At 34.1% G+C, this 17,638-nt stretch overlaps 4 protein-coding genes across 6 annotated transcripts; 2 read left to right on the top strand and 2 right to left on the bottom strand.

Annotated features, from left to right (window-relative positions):
* The first annotated feature begins 1,287 nt into the window (after positions 1–1,287).
* Positions 1,288–8,032, top strand: LOC117223617 (uncharacterized). Its single transcript, XM_033475986.2, has 6 exons — positions 1,288–1,839; positions 2,442–2,546; positions 2,616–2,768; positions 2,835–3,222; positions 3,303–3,416; positions 3,495–8,032. Exons 1-6 carry the CDS (start codon positions 1,780–1,782, stop codon positions 7,352–7,354), a joined length of 4,680 nt encoding a protein of 1,559 aa, XP_033331877.2. The 5' UTR covers positions 1,288–1,779; the 3' UTR covers positions 7,355–8,032.
* On the bottom strand, positions 7,362–10,931 carry LOC117223608 (coiled-coil domain-containing protein 102A). Of its 2 annotated transcripts, none has more exons than XM_076519180.1 (7): positions 10,564–10,931; positions 9,600–10,330; positions 9,298–9,523; positions 9,024–9,233; positions 8,701–8,945; positions 8,508–8,587; positions 7,362–8,439 (listed from the first exon to the last, which is right to left on the bottom strand). In XM_076519180.1, the coding sequence occupies exons 1-7, from the start codon at positions 10,672–10,674 to the stop codon at positions 8,417–8,419; spliced, it is 1,626 nt and encodes a 541-aa protein (XP_076375295.1). In that variant the 5' UTR covers positions 10,675–10,931; the 3' UTR covers positions 7,362–8,416. The 2 variants fall into 2 exon arrangements, with proteins under 2 accessions (XP_076375295.1, XP_076375296.1); XM_076519181.1 differs by having other exon boundaries at positions 9,600–10,344; positions 10,564–10,930.
* Positions 10,932–11,072: 141 nt separating this feature from the next.
* NELF-B (negative elongation factor B) lies at positions 11,073–14,489 on the top strand. The gene is made up of 7 exons (XM_033475977.2): positions 11,073–12,114; positions 12,262–12,429; positions 12,498–12,623; positions 12,701–12,970; positions 13,085–13,369; positions 13,467–13,667; positions 13,791–14,489. Exons 1-7 carry the CDS (start codon positions 11,506–11,508, stop codon positions 13,947–13,949), a joined length of 1,818 nt encoding a protein of 605 aa, XP_033331868.1. The 5' UTR covers positions 11,073–11,505; the 3' UTR covers positions 13,950–14,489.
* On the bottom strand, positions 14,126–16,741 carry LOC117223606 (putative RNA polymerase II subunit B1 CTD phosphatase RPAP2). Of its 2 annotated transcripts, none has more exons than XM_033475975.2 (6): positions 16,463–16,741; positions 16,219–16,333; positions 14,972–16,156; positions 14,753–14,913; positions 14,508–14,678; positions 14,126–14,446 (listed from the first exon to the last, which is right to left on the bottom strand). In XM_033475975.2, exons 1-6 carry the CDS (start codon positions 16,522–16,524, stop codon positions 14,272–14,274), a joined length of 1,869 nt encoding a protein of 622 aa, XP_033331866.2. In that variant the 5' UTR covers positions 16,525–16,741; the 3' UTR covers positions 14,126–14,271. The 2 variants fall into 2 exon arrangements, with proteins under 2 accessions (XP_033331866.2, XP_076375289.1); XM_076519174.1 differs by having other exon boundaries at positions 16,219–16,329; positions 16,463–16,740.
* Between the last annotated feature and the right edge of the window lie 897 nt (positions 16,742–17,638).

Genomic DNA, 17,638 nt, shown 5'->3' with positions numbered 1-17,638 from the left:
AAGCTATTGGGTTAGTGGGAAAGGCAGCAACATTAGCTTACGATAATGCAATACCCTCGTATTTATTGTGAAAACTGTTTTCACGAGTCGACTTTTACATAGAATCTTCGGCTTAACCTCTTCTTTGATTGTTACCGTTTAATTCCTTACGATAATACAAACTTTGTAAAACCCACATTGGTAGGTCTTGTTATTGTTTTTAAGTTACAAAGCAATATTCGTATAAAGCAATTATAGTTCATACAATAACCGGTGATATGTTTCGATCAAACGTATCGATTTCTTTTCACGAAATTCGCGAAGATAATTAATCCTTTTACGCTGATTAAAGCAGTCCAAGCCGTGCCTTCGTGCTTTCGACGCTATCATGCAGAAATCCTATGAAAAATAGACTATCGCAGAATTGAAATGAAAGACGACTCATCCAACGTTATTCCGTTTTTAGTAATTGGATCTCCTCGTAGAACCGATGAACTATACGATAGGTTAAATAACGTTTCGAAGCGGAACAAACAACGAGTTTCTGTATTTACCAAATGGTTTGGAGTTCATAATTAGGGCAACGAAGGGGAAAGCATCTATCTTAGTCAGTCGACGTTGGCCGCATAAGTCGACTTTAGGCGATATCGTTCACGATTAGATGGACACTTCTGTCCCATAAAGCAAACTGCGAAATATCGTAGAAAATTCGATTGCTCGTAAACCAATACAGTTTCGTGCGAACATAATTATCGGCAACGAAGGCGAATTTCAAATGGCGCGAATACGAATACATATATATAAAACATGTACCGCCTGTAACAATATTTTTTATTTCATTAATTTTGACGCAGATTAGGTTCTCGTGTTATAGAACTGAGATGAAACTTTTTATTAAAAAGAAAGTCAATCTAATCGCAGTCTAGCAAAATTCCATAATGAAAAGAATTAAAGTCTTTTTAATATTTATTTCTGGAGACAAACGTAAACTATAAAAATGCTAAATAAATAAATATTCATGGATATTGTAATATATGAAGAATCAATGATGTGAAATCTTTGTTAAGGTTTAATTGAAGTCTTTGTTACTGTCAAATGACGTATCTATCTGTTCTGATATAATAATTAGACAGCGATTTCTGCAAGAACCAAATCAGAAGATTCGACTAATACGAATGTTTATAAATTTCCAGAAATGATAAATAACTTTCGAACGGAAATTGAACAGTGCGCGGGGATTAATTAAGCCCTGATATTAATCAATTTTTTTAAACATTTCGAATAATGTTAAATATTTTTAATAATAATAATTACGCAGACCGAGGAAATTACTTGAAACGATTTCTCCCTGAATTATTCGAAGGAAACATATTCTCATTTCACCTTTCATACTATCAACGTTCTGGATGTTTTCGCAAGCGGTTCGCACGTCGCGAACTGAACGTGGCCAGCTTGAAGAAGCGCATCAACATCGCGTTCCTGTAACATGATCCAGACATCGCGAAATACGGAAGATAACGTAATACAACTTACAGCAGTGTAGACGCACTTATATCACGATTTACATGCCCGGGCTTCTTAGAATTACTCCTATCAAACCGTCTCTGCCCCTTCTACGCTTTAATCCAAATCCTCCTGCCTCTTGATCTTTTCGCGAGATCGAGCACAAGTAAGTCATAGGAGAACGATACGAAAAGGATAGGGAGGCGTCTCTGGTGGGAGTCAGCGATTCAACTTACCTAGATCATCATCAAATAAGCGGGAACAGTCGCAGAGAGGATCGCGACATCAGCTCGAGCCATGCGTCTGATCCTTGGCTTTTTGATCCTCTGTTCGGGGACGGCGTTCTCGCAGTACATAGTAAGTTATTTATTTCGTTAATGAGACGTTCGCTTCGTTTAAAAATACGGTGCCCTTTGCCAGCGAATTACCAAATATTACACGTTACATTAAGTTTAAGAAACAGCTTATTAATGAAGCTACAAAAGTAGAAACACACGTGTGTCTTGGGTTTCCCATAACTGTCATAACATTCGACAAAACGGTCGTTCAATAAATTTGAAATCACCGTGAATTGTTGTTACGTATGCTTGTTTAATTCATTATTAAATTTCATGCTATTTCAATTATTAAAATGTGCATGCCGCTTCGTTGTTAATTGCGTTCATACTTAACGCTAGTGCACTAATAGTAAAAAGCTTGTTTGTTTGTTTTTTTTAAATAGTAATTTCCTATTTGTATAGCGTTTTATAATTTTTAGAAATACAAATCAAGTGCCAGCATGATTTAGAACCCCTTGAGAGAAAGATTTGAAGATCAAAGTTCGTGTGATAAGACGATAGTACATAGATAGATCGGCCCATAGCTAATTTCTCTAGTTTCGCGGTTCTCCTTCCTTTGACACATCTTTTGCTTTTTTTTAATATTTGTACATTCGTATCACACTGAAAATACTTTAACAGCAGGAGAAAACGCGTTTCGATCGCTCGGTTCACGATGATTCTGGAGTACTTATCACGGATGAATATTTGCCGCTGAAAGAATGGTCGTTCTACGACTACGACACGGTAATAAATATGTACTTCTATCATAAAAATTCTACGCATGAACACCTCATCATGTTACATTGTTTCCAGAACTTTAAAGCATACAGAGACAAAGATGAAAACGTTTGTTATTTGGAGAAGATGGACGACAGCGTTGCTATAGAAGATCTTCCAGACTATGGAACACAAACGAAAATATCCAAAATACTCTACGCATCCACGAATGCTTTAACGAAATTAGAGGTAAATAATTGAACAAATTTGTAAGATCTTTTCCCATCGAAATTATTACTGCTTCCCTGTCCACAGGCGTGGCGAATTGCTGGCGGTAGGATAATGGAATTTTGTCACGGACGTGATTTAATTATGTTGCAAAATACAATACCGGTGATTGAACGAATGCCGGATCCCTTTTTCAATGTAATTCCGCAAGATGAAAACGATATCGTAACTAGACGAGTAGCTGACGTAGTTCTAATACCGCTGAAAAGTCGAGCCAAAAGGCAAGTAATTCTCGAGGAGCGAGAGAAACATAATGAAAATCCTAATCGAGCTCGTATGCGACGACAAGCTCAACAATCCCGAGGAAGGTTCCGTGGACAAACGCAGTCTCAGTATTTGAGCTTGGGTAACGAGGAGCGTAAAGAAGGCAAAGCCGAAGCAGAAGCTACGCAACAATCGTCCCGTGCCATAGTCAGTAAGTATCTCAAAAGACATTTTTATTTAATTTCTTATTTCGACCGAAATACAAAATACAAATTTCAAACTTATTTCAAGGTGGAAGTCGTGGCATGGGCCAAGCGCAAAGTATGTCGTTCGGAAGCTCCGGCTGTGAAGACTGCCTCAAATACACTAGCGAGGGTGCACCGGATGGAACTGTATACCAAATTGGTACTGTATAACAAAGAAAAACTTAATCAAACAATATTGCACCGAAATCAACTGTATCACGGGATTCAACAATTATAGGAGGAACTTATCCTGGTACAGTCGACAGAGGTGGTACCTTTTATCCGGTCGGTACACCTGGCACTGCAAGAGATAAAATTACCTACCCGAGTGGAGTACCTGGTACTCCAACAACTGGAGGTGGAGTACTTTATCCCGCTGGAGTACCTGGTATTACAACAACAGGAGGTAGAGTAGTTTATCCCGCTGGTGTACCTGGTACTACTACAACTGGAGGTGGAGTAGTTTACCCTGGTAGTGTCCCAGGTACTACAACTGGAGGTGGTGTGGTTTATCCTGGTGGTGCACCTGGCACCACAACAACTGGTGGCGGAGTTACTTATCCTAGTGGTATACCTGGTACTACAACTGGGGGTGGTGTAGTTTATCCTGGTGGTGCACCTGGTACTACAACAACTGGTGGCGGAGTCACTTATCCTGGTAGTATACCTGGTACTACAACTGGAACCGGTGTAGTTTATCCTGGTGGTGTACCTGGTACTACAACTGGAGGTGGTGTAGTTTATCCTGGCAGTGTCCCAGGTACTACAACTGGAGGTGGTGTAGTTTATCCTGGCGGTATCCCAGGTATTACAACTGGAGGTGGTGTAGTTTATCCTGGTGGTACACCAGGCACCACAACAACTGGTGATGGAGTTACTTATCCTGGCGGTATACCTGGCACCACAACAACTGGTGGTGGAGTTACTTATCCTGGCGGTATACCTGGTACTACAACTGGGGGTGGTGTAGTTTATCCTGGTGGTACACCTGGTACTACAACAACTGGTGGTGGAGTCACTTATCCTGGTAGTATACCTGGTACTACAACTGGAAGCGGTGTAGTTTATCCTGGTGGTGTACCTGGTACTACAACAGGAGGTGGAATAGTCTATCCAGGTGGTGTACGTGGTACTACAACAACAGGAGGTGGTGTAGTTTATCCTGCTGGTATACCTGGTACTACAACAACAGGAGGTGGTGTAGTTTATCCTGCTGGTATACCTGGTACTACAACAACAGGAGGTGGAGTAGTTTATCCTGCTGGTATACCTGGCACTACAACAACAGGAGGTGGTGTAGTTTATCCTGCTGGTATACCTGGCACTACAACAACAGGAGGTGGTGTAGTTTATCCTGCTGGTATACCTGGTACTACAACAACAGGAAGTGGTGTAGTTTATCCTGGTGGTACACCTGGCACCACAACTGGTGGTGGAGTTACTTATCCTGGTGGTATACCTGGTACTACAACTGGGAGTGGTGTTGTTTATCCTGGCGGTGTACCTGGCACTACAACAACTGGCGGTGGTGTCACTTATCCTGGTAGTATACCTGGTACTACAACTGGAACCGGTGTAGTTTATCCTGGTGGCGTACCTAGTACTACAACAGGGAGTGGTGTAGTTTATCCTGGTGGTTTCCCTGGTACTACAGCAACAGGGGGTGGAGTAGTCTATCCGGGTGGTGTACCTGGTACTACAACAACAGGAGGTGGTGTAGTTTATCCAGCTGGTATACCTGGTGGTGCTATTACTTATCCTGCTGGTGTTCCTGGTACTGTGACAACAGGAGGTGGTGCGATTTATCCTGGTGGAATACCTGGTGTAGGCTATCCTGGCAGTACACCAGGTACTACTGCTGGTGGTGTTGGTGTTATTTATCCTGGTGACCGAACTGGTCCAGGTGGTCAAATTATAACGGAGTCAAAAGCAACAACAGATACTAAAATATATCCTGGACAGATTCCTAGTTATCCAGGAGGTATAATTCCTCAATCAATTGGCACACCTGGTACACCTAGCGTAATACCAACAAATGTGGGTATTTATCCTGGAAGTACCCAGACTGGAACTCCAGAAAGTGTTCCACAGCAATTACATTATCCTGGTGGTATTGCACCTGGTGGTACAAATGTTATTCGTACTGGATCTGATGGTAAAATGATATATTATCCTGAAAGTACTCAATTTAAACCTGGATCAGGTGTGTCTCAACCAGGAATCCAGATAGGACCTGATGGTAGAGTGATTAATTATCCTAGCACATCTGGGTCAGTTTCCTCTCCCTACCCAGTACAGCAAGGACAGTATCCAAGTGGTACTACATGGCAAGGCGCACAAGGTCCAACCATTCCTGGAGGTATTAGTAGACCAGGAGAGTATATAAGCGGAGGACAGAAGATTGGACAACAATACCCAACTGAAATGAGACCTACTGGGGAAGGTGCTCAGTATTACCAACAAGCTGGTAATATTCCATCTGCAGAAGATGATAACTCTAATTCTCAAGCATCTAGTTCTGTAAAACAAACAGACTCGGGAACACAAGCAAGTGCATCATCTCAAGGAATATATGGACAAGGTACAGCACAATCTCAAGTAACAGGTACATATAGTGGTTCTGGATCATTCTCTGCTCAAGCTGGTAGTAGTGATGCCAACAAAAGTGCTCAAACTGAAATTAGTGGTGGTAAAGATGGTGCTACAAGTAATGCTCAAGGATCAGGTGGCTATGGAAAGAGTCAAGCTCAAGTTCAATTGGATTCTGAGTCTGGTGCTACATCGACAGGTGCACAAAGTAGTGGATGGAATCATGGTACTAATTCTCAGGTGCAAGCAAGTTCTAGAGGTGGAATGGCAGATGCTCAAGCGAATGGGGAAGGAAGTACTTCTAGTCAAGCTCAAATTGGTTTCCAACCATACCTTAAAACAGATGAAAAACTTGAAAGACATTCGAGACCTTTCCATGGAGGTGGTACAGCTTCTGCACAAAGTGGCATGCGTAGAGGTCAATCTCAATCTCAACTTGAAGGTTCTTTTCAATATGGAATTACTTACAGTGGAGCAGCGCAAGCAGGATCTGGATCCGGAGCAGCAGCTTCCAGAAAACCATTCAAGTTCAACCTTACAGATACAGAATTATTCAAACCCTTCAAACCGCCTAATACTCCACAAATTACAAGAAGTAATGAGAGTTCGATAACAAATACATCTTCTGATAATGATTACGACCAAGATAAACCTACACAAGGCTTACAGTCAAGTTCGAGTTCCAGAAGAACAGTTTTTGCCAATGCAACAAGAGGAACTTCTTGGAGCGTAGATAATAAACACAATCAATCTGGTGAAAGATTGCACACAGATGATACTATGTATGATTATGAAGAAGAATATGATGATTATGATGCATCGCAAGTACAAACTTCAAATGCAAAGTATTCCAAAAATTATATTGTAGAGCAAAATAATAGCGATTATCAGTCACAAATGGTACACGTCGCAACTGGAAACCAATATGACGTTCATGTACATCAGGACTCTACAGCAGCACAGCCTGGAGATATGCTTCAACCAGGACAATCATTGTCAGGATATACCATACCACCCGGATTTCGTGGAAGAGTAAAATCTGTAGCTGGTGATGAAACTATTGCCCATGGTGATGGTAAATCTCAATCTCAAACAGTTTCTCTAACTCCACTAAAAACTGACATTACTTATGAGAATAAATCACCAAGTTCAGAAACCAGATCACTTAAAACCAACCATGAAAGATTAGCTGAAAATAACATTTTGAACAAAGAAAAATATCAAAAACAAAATTCTTTCAATCATCAACATCAACAAACATCCACAGATCGTTCCAAACCAACAAGCGTGCCGATAAAACCAAGTTATTATACAGTAACAAATAGCTTCGCTGGAAAAATGGATAGTAAAAATTCACCAAAAAAGTATGAACATCGCTATTACACTAAAAGTTCTACTTGTGGATATTTTACATTTTCCTGTAATATTGTGTATGGTTCTAATGGTAGGACGAAAATTTGCAAACCAAAAATGCCAACATATCCTGATGGTACCCCAATGAAATGTTAATCAGATGTTATTCATTCTATAATAAATTTTTCTTCTCACTTTATTTTCATACATTACTCCACAGTATATTAATACTAAAGATATTTTTTATTACAATTTAAACTATTATAATCTTTTATTAATTACAAACACAAATATTTATGATCGTTCATACATTTTATGAATGTACGTCATACTTCTATTGTCTCTCACACACATACATTCTATATATAATTTTTATTGAGGTAATCATACTGAATGTACATCATTATCGATTTAATAACGACACATCAGTTACTAGTATTTATCCAGTTTTATCAATAAAACATATATGAAACAAATGAAAGCTTCCCTTGTTCATACTCCATCAATTGTAAATTACATCAAGTGATAAATATATGTAGTATATATTTCTTTAAATTTAGGGACAAATGCAATTTTAAATAATAAGTCTTCTACATAAAATTAATTACTACATAACATATATAGATACTCGCATAAGTGTTTTTATGTATTTTACATATATTTGTGACAACATGTAAACTGTAATCATAAATATCAGGTATCATAGAAGGTAAAAGTTGTCACTAGTTCCTCAACTTTACCAATGTTTAGGTAAGAGGCAAAATTTGTAATTACATAGATAGTTTAAGTATTTACAATCTTTATACACATGCAATAAAAACAAGTGAAAAATAATACATTGGAATGTGAAATTTTTACAAATGTAGATATTCAAAAAAGCTTTCAAAATAAAAAAAGTACAAAATATAAATATATACATCTAAAAAAGAAAGACAAGAAAATTATATAAATCTAGAACATATTCTAATGATTTTAAACATTAATACAATACTGAAATAGGCAGTGATTGTTTGTTATTTAAGCTCACCTGTCAAATAAATTAACTGATTGCTTATACTGTTAGTATTCGTTTATATAATTAAAAAGTACGTAGTACTTAATTAGGTATGTTGACTGGTATACGTTTTAAAGAATTTCGAAAAAAGCACTTCCCAGTTTATCAACCCGCATATTTGTAACTCAGATAAAATATAATGTCGTTATTGTAATCAGTGAATACTAGGCTTGTGGAGGTCCGTACTCTGAAACATTCATGAAGGGTTACTATGACTTACTCAATTATTACATATATTAAAATATTAAAACATACCATCTATTAATTTGCCATCATTTGTTGCACATAATTTCTCTTCAATATTTTCTTCTATATCTACCGTATAGGAATCAGTACTAATAACAAATTAAATATTAGTAAATATTTTATAATCTATTTTACATAATATTTAGAAAGAATATTTATATATAATATTGCAAAAAAAGTAATAATTATTTTTATAATTCACCTGTTGAGAAAATGTTCTAGTTGTACATTAGCAGATTCTAGTTGCTCCAATAAATCTTCATTTACACGTTGCAATTTCCGAACATTATTAGTTGCAGCATCTACTTCATCCTGAGCTATAGCTAATTCCTTCTTCAATTCTTCTACTCTTGCTCTGACTCGTTTCACTTCTGCTTCATATTGTTCTGATCTTCTCATTGCGTGTGAAAGTTCAGTTGTTTTTTCCTCCAAAGATTTTTTTAGTATCTAACAATTTTTTCATTTAATCAATAAATTTATGACAGTCAATTGAAATAAACTACGATCTTAGTTATAAATACAAACCGTATTTCTAACTAAAAGTTCTTGTTGCAACTGTCTCGTATCACTATCAGATGTGGAAACTGGACGTGATCGTCGAGAGTCTAATCTTTCTTGTAAATCATGTAATTCATTACGAAGTTGTTTATTTTCTCGTTCCAAAGAAATTTTCTCTGTTTCTAAACGTTCTCGTTTTCCCCATTCTGCGGCATTTTCAGCTTGAAGCTTCTCCAACTAAAATTACATATTAATTGATGTAATTATTGTTATTATGATGTATTTGCATAATAAAACATACTTCAGTTCTAAGCTCGGACAAACGACGATTCATACTGTCCCTACTTGAAGAATCATCAATTAAATTAGCTTGCATATCACCAAGTTCAATATGAAACCGATCTTTCAATTCAAGTAGATCTCTCATAGCTTTAGCTTTACTTTCTTCTAAATCATCACATTGTTTACGTAATTGTATTATTTCTGCCTTTAATTTTTCCATACCACGATGTAAAGAATTTTTTTCCCTAATAAAATATAAAAATAATTACACACAATATAATTTAGAAATATAATTCAGATTATATCATTACAAGAACTCACTCTCTCTCGGTAGAAATGGTCTTTGTTGCTTCATCTAGTTTATACTGAAGCATTAGTATTTTTTGTGCAGAGGCTTCATCATTTTGTAAAGAAGTCTGATGCTTCTCTACATTACTTTCCAGTGAACTAGAATCTGCAACTAATCTTGCAATATCTTTGTCTAATGAATTTATAGAACCTTCTTTATATAATTCTACAGCATGCTTTGGTACTGCTCCTTGCAATACATATTCTTCAATGTCTCTATCTGGTAAAATGTTATGACTTCCTAGGCATATATTAGATTCTTCTAATGAAGTTTTACATGTAAGTAAATCCTTTTGAGAATTTACACTTTCACTCTGTTCTACATTATTGTAAAACTTTAAAAGTTCCTCTATACCTAGCGTGTTCCTTAATTGTGGATCTGATTCTAAAACTGTAAAAATTTGTTGATCAAATTGTCCTGCATGTTTCAATAATATCATATGTATCTTTTCCATTTCCTTTTTCAGTTGTTCATTTTGTAGCTCAAGTTCCTGACATTCGTGTTTATAACTATTTGCATCTTTCACAGCAATTTCTAATTTTGCTCTAAGCATTTTTGCTTCTTCCCTTGCCACATTCCGTTCATTGCGTACTTTACTCCACTTCTCGCGCCAGTTTGCAGTACAATCAGACCACCATCTCATCGTTTTTTCCATTTGAGCTGCTCGTGCACGTGCTTCTTCAAGTTCTCTTTGTCGTAAAGCCTGAAACGATTAATCTAGTGAACAAATTAAGATCAGGTATAATTTTTGTACAAATCATTCAATTATTATATTCCAAAGTAAATGTAAATCGCTGGTTCATAGTATTAAAAAAAGTGAAAAAAAAGGTAAAAAAGACCGCTATGTATGTAAAGTGTAATATATATTTTATATGTATTAACAGGAACAAGATTTGAAAAGTTAAATGTCAGAAGCAAAGAATAGTAAACAATCACCTCTTTGGTTTCCCATTCACTATCCACATACCGTGAAGAGGATGGTACACTAACATCATGTTCTCTCATATATCGTCGGGAAGACGTTCCACTGGCTGTTGATTGTGCCATTGTCAATGAAAATGTAACCTGTGATGCTATTTTTTTTTATGAAAAAACTATGTCGATTAGGTTTTATCCTTGTCTATATTCGTTCATTCGCTTTACGAATTTGTAGTTAATTCGAATATAATGTCTTATTTACACTTTTGTTTGTATCATATTCAAAATAATTGCGGTTAAGACACAGTTTAATTTTAATCTTCATACATCGCATATATTCATCTGATGCTGTATTCGTATTATCTATACATACATATATGTACACATATATACATATACAGATGCAGGCACATATATAACCACATATACATACATATACATGTATAACCCCATAGAGCGTGCCTACGCGTACATATACATATATACAAAAACACTTCACAAAGAGAGAAGGACAACGTGTATAGTGTGCACCGCCATTTTTCTACTTTACTGAGCGTCTACGAACAGAGCGTGGCGTTGCACTTACAAAATATGTAATATTGTTATACAAACGAAGAAATTAGTTGTTATTTACAATCTTTATAAACTATATTTCTGTGGTGTGTGTTTATATATGTGTATATAAATTTTCTACTGATAAATTCATTGTAGCATTCGAATATGAAGAAATTCCGATAATTTCAAACGACATAAAGTAGTGGTACAAAGTGATCAAAACAAAGCATAAAGCTTACCTTTAATAAATATTATTCTATAAACGCAAATTTAAGATGAGAAATGTTTGACGAATATGCTTAATATTGTGAAATAAGTTATGGCTTTCGTATAATCAACAATCTTGTAAACACGTATAATAAATACGAAAAGCATTCATGAAAAAATAGCATATTCAAGATCAGAATGAATACTGTAAAAAATAATTGTGAAAGTGGAAGCGGTTTGGAAGATCTCGGTATACCGGGACAAGTTTTCTTAAGAGATGCATTAACAAGTTGTACAGATCCATTAAAAGCAATAGAAGAATTTCAGTTAGAAAATGGTATTTTATTACCGTCATTGCGGCCCATGTTACCTTTACTCGATCTTCATGGTGTAAGAAGACTAGATTTTCATGCATCAGTTCTTGAAGAATTAAGAGAAAAACTGATAAAAAGAATCAATGAAATAGGCACAGAAAGAGCAGATAAAGGTTCATCGGGAGATAGAAGGCTAAAAGAATTATTGTCCAAAAGTTTTCCAGCTGTAAGAGTATCAGCATTGAGGCCTGTTGTTATGTGTATTTTAAGGAATACACCGCACATAGAAGATAAATATTTACGAGTACTTGTTAGAGAAAAGGAATTATACAATGACGCAGATACAGAAGTTAAACGACAAATCTGGAAAGACAATCAGAGTTTGTTTGGAGATGAGGTTTCTCCATTGTTCAGTAGATATATTATTGAAAAGGAACAAATTTTATTTGACCATAGAAATTTAAATAGTCTTTTCTTCACACCTTCTCCCAAGGTATATTACAAATAACACTATTCAATACATATTTGGATTTTTTATTAAAAGTAAAATGTTAAAGGAAAAGTTGAAATTTGTTTGAAAAGACAGTTAAATAATACAAAAGTTTTAATCATTATAAAATTATATGTTTTGTGTAACTAGGTAAGACGACAAGGTGAAGTTGTACAAAAATTAGCCCATATGATTGGACATAGTGTAAAACTATATGATATGGTATTACAATTTTTGAGGACATTATTTTTACGTACAAAGAATATACATTATTGTACTTTAAGAGCAGAATTATTGATGGCTTTACATGATTTAGAGGTCAGTATATTATAAAGATTAGATTAAGTTATATAAAATAAATATTACATTATCGAATAAATATTTAGGTCCAAGACATTATATCTGTTGATCCATGTCATAAATTTACTTGGTGCCTGGATGCATGTATCAGAGAAAAGAATGTTGATGTTAAAAGATCCCGTGAATTACAAGGATTTCTGGATAGTATTAAGGTATAAAATAGATTGTTTATATCTGACAATACTACTTCTTAAAGTAGAAAAATTAAATAATGTATAATTTCCTATAGAGAGGACAAGAACAAGTATTAGGTGACTTAAGTATGACCTTATGTGATCCATATGCAGTAAACTTCCTTGCCAGCAGCGCTATTAAAATTGCACTACATTTAATAAATGGCGAAGCGTTGCCACGAGAAAATGCAGTCCTTGTTTTGCTGCTAAGAATGCTTGCATTGGGTTTGTCGGCCTGGCAAATGATTGATTCACAAGATTTCAAAGAGCCAAAGTTGGATAGTCAAGTTGTTACAAAGTTCCTACCAGCACTTATGTCTTTAATGGTAAAGTAATGTTTATATAATAAATATTAATATATTTAATTATAATATTAATAAATATAATAAATATTTTGAATACTTGCAGCATAATCAACGAATAAATAATTTACTTTTCAGGTAGATGATCAAATAAGACAACTGAACTGTAAACTTCCACCTGATGAGAGAGAAAGTGCAATTGCTATTATAGAACATTCTGGTCCACCACCTGATGCTTGTCAAGCATATGCACAACTTTCAGGAGTTGCTGCAGTTTTATCAATGTATTACGCATTACATGTAGGAGGAGGTGGTGGTGTTGGAAGAGCAAGGGGCGATGCTAGAGGATTAATGAGAGTTTTAGCTACTTTACCAAATTGTCAAGCACAACGTGCATTTGAAGATCCATTTTTACATACATTGGTAAAGTAAAATTTAAAATCATATACTTTTGAAATATGTTTCATGTATTACAATTGTAATCAAATATGATGGTAAAATATTTCATATGGTTTCACAGGTGTCATTGCTAATACTAAACATGGCTGATGAATTTTCAAATGAGTCATTCTGTACAGTTATATTTGACGAATTTTTCCTAGCAGGTCTTGCAAGAGATAATGTTACACGACATTTACTAAAATTGCTTTGGTATATTTATCCAAAATTGCCACCAACACGATTACACACATTAATGAAAGCACTTCAACCAACTAGTCAGGTATCTTTATACTCTTTTTAGAAATATTATAAGAGTATTACGTATACATATTATATGTATATACTCTCATTATATCGTAAATGTTAAATATATACTCTCATTCTATTGTTTTTATTCTTTAAGCATAATGAAGCTGTACATAATCTCTATGAGGCTTTACGTGAAAAAATTGGAAGCCGTTCTACAGAGGATCAATTAGCAACGACTCCACAAATAGATACATTAGGACTTGATTGCCCACCTTCACCTCTCACTGGTGTCCCCACACCATCTTCATTGTAAAAATCGCAGAATTCAAGGTTTAATACATAGAACATTGATAAACCCGGTCTAATAATTTGTCTTACAAAGCAGAATATAATCTACTCTGTACATGTTTCATCATACGAAAATCACGAATTCAAACAGTAATACAAATTTTATATTTTCATACGACTGTAAAAAATAACATGAAAATATGTATTTTCTATTTTCATTTTACTTCCATTATTCGGTAAATATAAAAACGGTTATATTAATTGTACAGTAATAATACCATTCGAAAACTCCTAAAGTAAGCGTTACACACGTTAAAATGCTAATGATGTAAATAATTTTAAGGAGATTAACAGGTTTTGATATCATCTGCATCAATTACTTTTGTAACATTGGTTAGCTCCATTACTAATCTGTCTAGATAATTGGAATCCAGTTTATATGACATTAAGATCATTGAAATGTACATCGACGCCTGTCTAGTTAATAGTAAATTTTGTAATTGTGGATCTATCATGCTCAACCTGAAAATATATTAAAAAATAAATAATATATAATTTATAATAATGTGTTTTAAATACTTACATTTTAATAATGATAAGACCTACAAGTGTCCATTCGGCAGTTTTAAAAATAATATTTTTGGCTGATAATGAAAAAGTGTTGACTAATGCTTTAACCAAACCACTTTTTTCATTAATGTAAATGTATTGTGAGATTCTACTACCAACTAATGCTCGTAACAAATCTGGTAATCTGTAAGGAAAAAGGTATTAGTAATGTAAAAAACGTAAAAATTTATATAATATGGTAAACCATAAAGATTTTACATTCTATAAAGTTTATCCAAAAAGATTCGACGTCGAAGCGCTTTAGGATCATGTGCATCTGTTAATGGCAAAACAGCAGTAAAATCATCATTCTGTTCTATACTTTCGTTAGTTTGTTCAGGTGTTTCTATAACCATATCTCCTTTGAGATATGCTTTTACCTAAAATTAATACTTTTCCTATTAATTTATATTAAATAATTGATTATATTACACTTACTTTTAATTCCATTTTCTTCCCTTCTTCTTGAAGAATAGACAAATGCGGCATAGGTTTTAGAGTATTTTTCATTAAATCTTCATCCTCTTTTTCATCTTCCAGTTGCAATTTACTTAATTTTTTACACAAGTGTAGATATTTGTCATGCTGGGTTATATTCTCTAATAATTTATTTTTTATTTCTTCGTCCCCTGATAGTAAAGTAATGGTATCTTCACTAATCCATTCTTTTATGTTCTGTTCAATGTGCATTGCTAAATTATAAAACTCATGTACTTGCTTCTCTTTAATACGATCTTTCTGTTTGTGCTTCTTGGATCTATACTTTTCTACATTTTCTAAATCATTTGTATCGTTAGTAAGTGTGTTTTCTTCAACAGCAGCTGTGTTACATGTTGTTACTAATGTGTTTGTTAGTTCATTTTGAACTTCAATATTATTCTCAGTTTGACTTTTATAAATAATGTCCATATGCGATTCATTTTTATTTTGAATTTTTATATTATTCATTGTAATATCATTTTGTAAAATAAGTTCAGATTTAGCCATATCACTTGTAGACTGTTTTACATCATCAGTTGTATCTTTTAAACTATATAATTCACCTTCTGTATCGTCACAATTTTCAACAGAATCTCTCAAAAGTTGATCTTCATAAATTTCACTATTACTACTTATTTCTGTGGTGTTAATGTTTATGTCATTATTAACTATTATATCAGATTTATTATCTGCTTGAGTTATTGAACACTTGTTAGTTAGAGCTTTTTTAATTTCGATTTCTTCCAAATTTGTACACGTTGCATTGCAATTTATATTATTTTCATTCTTAGGATTTACTATTGCAGTTGTATCCATTACCTGAATTTCATCTCCAGGAATACTTCTCTGCAAAACATCTTTAGCTGGCAAAAGTTTAAAATTTGGTATTTCTTCTTTATCTCTTAGCCAAAGAGGGCTTGTCAGCATTTGTTCCAAAAGATAATTACATGCACCATAACAGCGCGAGCTACAGAAGTTTTTACGTCGTGTCACATCATAGACTTTATTTCGTTTCGTGGAAATATGGTATTGTTGATTAATGACTACTACCAATGCATTCGAGCATAGCACATAACCACATAATTTAATGACAGCCCTTTCTTCAATCACGTCTTCCATATGACACTTGTTAATATACCTTAACTATGAAAGTATATATTAATGTAATACTTTAATGCTGTGAGTATTTCATGTTGATTACTTACATTCTGCAAAAGCCATTGATCATCAATGTTAGGTTCTAAGAGCAGTTCAACAATTGCAAGAGCCTTAGCATCACATTTCTTTTTTTTAATTATCGCTAACTGCACCTGTGCCTTGCTTAAACAAAAGCAAAGTTAATTAAAAAGTTTAATAAATAAACTCATAAGATTCATCATAAAGCTGTTTCTCTAATATTTAAGTTACAAAACATATTCTTAATAAAGCAATGTTAAAAACAACACATACCTCAGTTTTTTCTTCACCTTTTTTCTTTCAGACGATTCTTGTATTAATGTAGATGTTGCCATTTCGAATTAATAATTAAAAATGAAAGCTGATAAAAATATGCCTAGAAAGAGTTACATACATCTGAAAATTCCTACTGTATAAGTTAAAAGTCCCTCGTCAATGTAATTGTAAGTGGCCTGAAGTGGTCTACATACAGTTTCTGTAACTGCGTTGTATTTTTACCTATCATTTTATTTTTACATACGTAACATATTTATCCAGATTAATTAATCAGAAAGAGAATAAGCGAATCAGAAAGAGACGCAGAACCAAAGCTAACAAACTTCGACTGTGAGGGCAGCACTATCATCGGCCAATCAAGGTGAAAAGAAATTTGTTTTATCTTCTTTAGCGTCGCGTTGCATTACCTGAATTGCGCGTGTCGTACGAAAAATACTGGATCTCTTTTTGTTCCAGTCATCGTCCTATTTTTGTATTCATTATCTCAAGACATATCTAATAACATGTACTCTTGTTTTTGTTCATCTTTGATCACAACAAGTTACAGAACCACCTGCAAATAAGAAACAATGTCTACTCCTTGTTAAGGTTACGCGTATTTTAGAATGAGATAGAATTCTATTACATGTTCAATATAAGATTTATTAATCTAAATAAAATAAAAACTTAAAAAAGATTGGACAACAATATATTATAAAATGTCTGAATAAAAATATATTCTATGCGTGTATACGCTATGAAATATTTTTATTAATTTTCATTTCCTGTATTCATTTGGTGCAGATTAGCACTAAAATACATATGTTATATGAAATACATACAAGTTTTATTATTTTTGTAGAATAATATATATACATTCTGGTAAGTTCATATGACTGAAGGTACTGCAATGTTCAGATTTCTCAGCCCGTCAGCAGAATTAATTTAATCAAAATCTAAACAAATCTAATTTTACTCTTTATCGTACACGGTTTTTAATACCATCAATATGGAGGGAAAATATTATATGTAATTGAATACATAAAAATATGTATACCAATTGCGATTACAATATTATTACACGTGTAATAATATAAAATACGACTTTTGTAACTTGCAACATTATTTTAAAGATAAATTTTAGTACGAATGTCTACCGCACTCTAGTGGCGATTCTAGAAACACCGAACCGGC

Source organism: Megalopta genalis, chromosome 1, assembly GCF_051020955.1.
Source record: "Megalopta genalis isolate 19385.01 chromosome 1, iyMegGena1_principal, whole genome shotgun sequence".
Lineage (NCBI taxonomy): Eukaryota > Metazoa > Arthropoda > Insecta > Hymenoptera > Halictidae > Megalopta > Megalopta genalis.
This window is presented reverse-complemented; position numbering and strand designations above follow the sequence as displayed.

Bases quoted from the DNA above. Each gene is read 5' to 3' on its own strand.
- LOC117223608 (XM_076519180.1), bottom strand. From the start codon at position 10,674: ATGGCACAATCAACAGCCAGTGGAACGTCTTCCCGACGATATATGAGA. The intron at 10,331-10,563 runs GTGATTGTTTAC...TAATCGTTTCAG, and splicing joins GTGAATGGGAAACCAAAGAG to GCTTTACGACAAAGAGAACT. The intron at 8,440-8,507 runs GTATGTTTTAAT...TGAATGTTTCAG, and splicing joins TGATGGCAAATTAATAGATG to AGTACGGACCTCCACAAGCC.
- LOC117223606 (XM_033475975.2), bottom strand. From the start codon at position 16,524: ATGGCAACATCTACATTAATACAAGAATCGTCTGAAAGAAAAAAGGTG. The intron at 16,157-16,218 runs GTAAGTAATCAA...ATACTTTCATAG, and splicing joins ATCAATGGCTTTTGCAGAAT to TTAAGGTATATTAACAAGTG. The intron at 14,679-14,752 runs GTAAAATCTTTA...TTTTCCTTACAG, and splicing joins TTGGATAAACTTTATAGAAT to ATTACCAGATTTGTTACGAG.
- NELF-B (XM_033475977.2), top strand. From the start codon at position 11,506: ATGAATACTGTAAAAAATAATTGTGAAAGTGGAAGCGGTTTGGAAGAT. The intron at 12,115-12,261 runs GTATATTACAAA...TTGTGTAACTAG, and splicing joins TCTTCACACCTTCTCCCAAG to GTAAGACGACAAGGTGAAGT. The intron at 13,668-13,790 runs GTATCTTTATAC...TTATTCTTTAAG, and splicing joins CACTTCAACCAACTAGTCAG to CATAATGAAGCTGTACATAA.
- LOC117223617 (XM_033475986.2), top strand. From the start codon at position 1,780: ATGCGTCTGATCCTTGGCTTTTTGATCCTCTGTTCGGGGACGGCGTTC. The intron at 2,769-2,834 runs GTAAATAATTGA...CCCTGTCCACAG, and splicing joins ATGCTTTAACGAAATTAGAG to GCGTGGCGAATTGCTGGCGG. The intron at 3,223-3,302 runs GTAAGTATCTCA...ACTTATTTCAAG, and splicing joins ATCGTCCCGTGCCATAGTCA to GTGGAAGTCGTGGCATGGGC.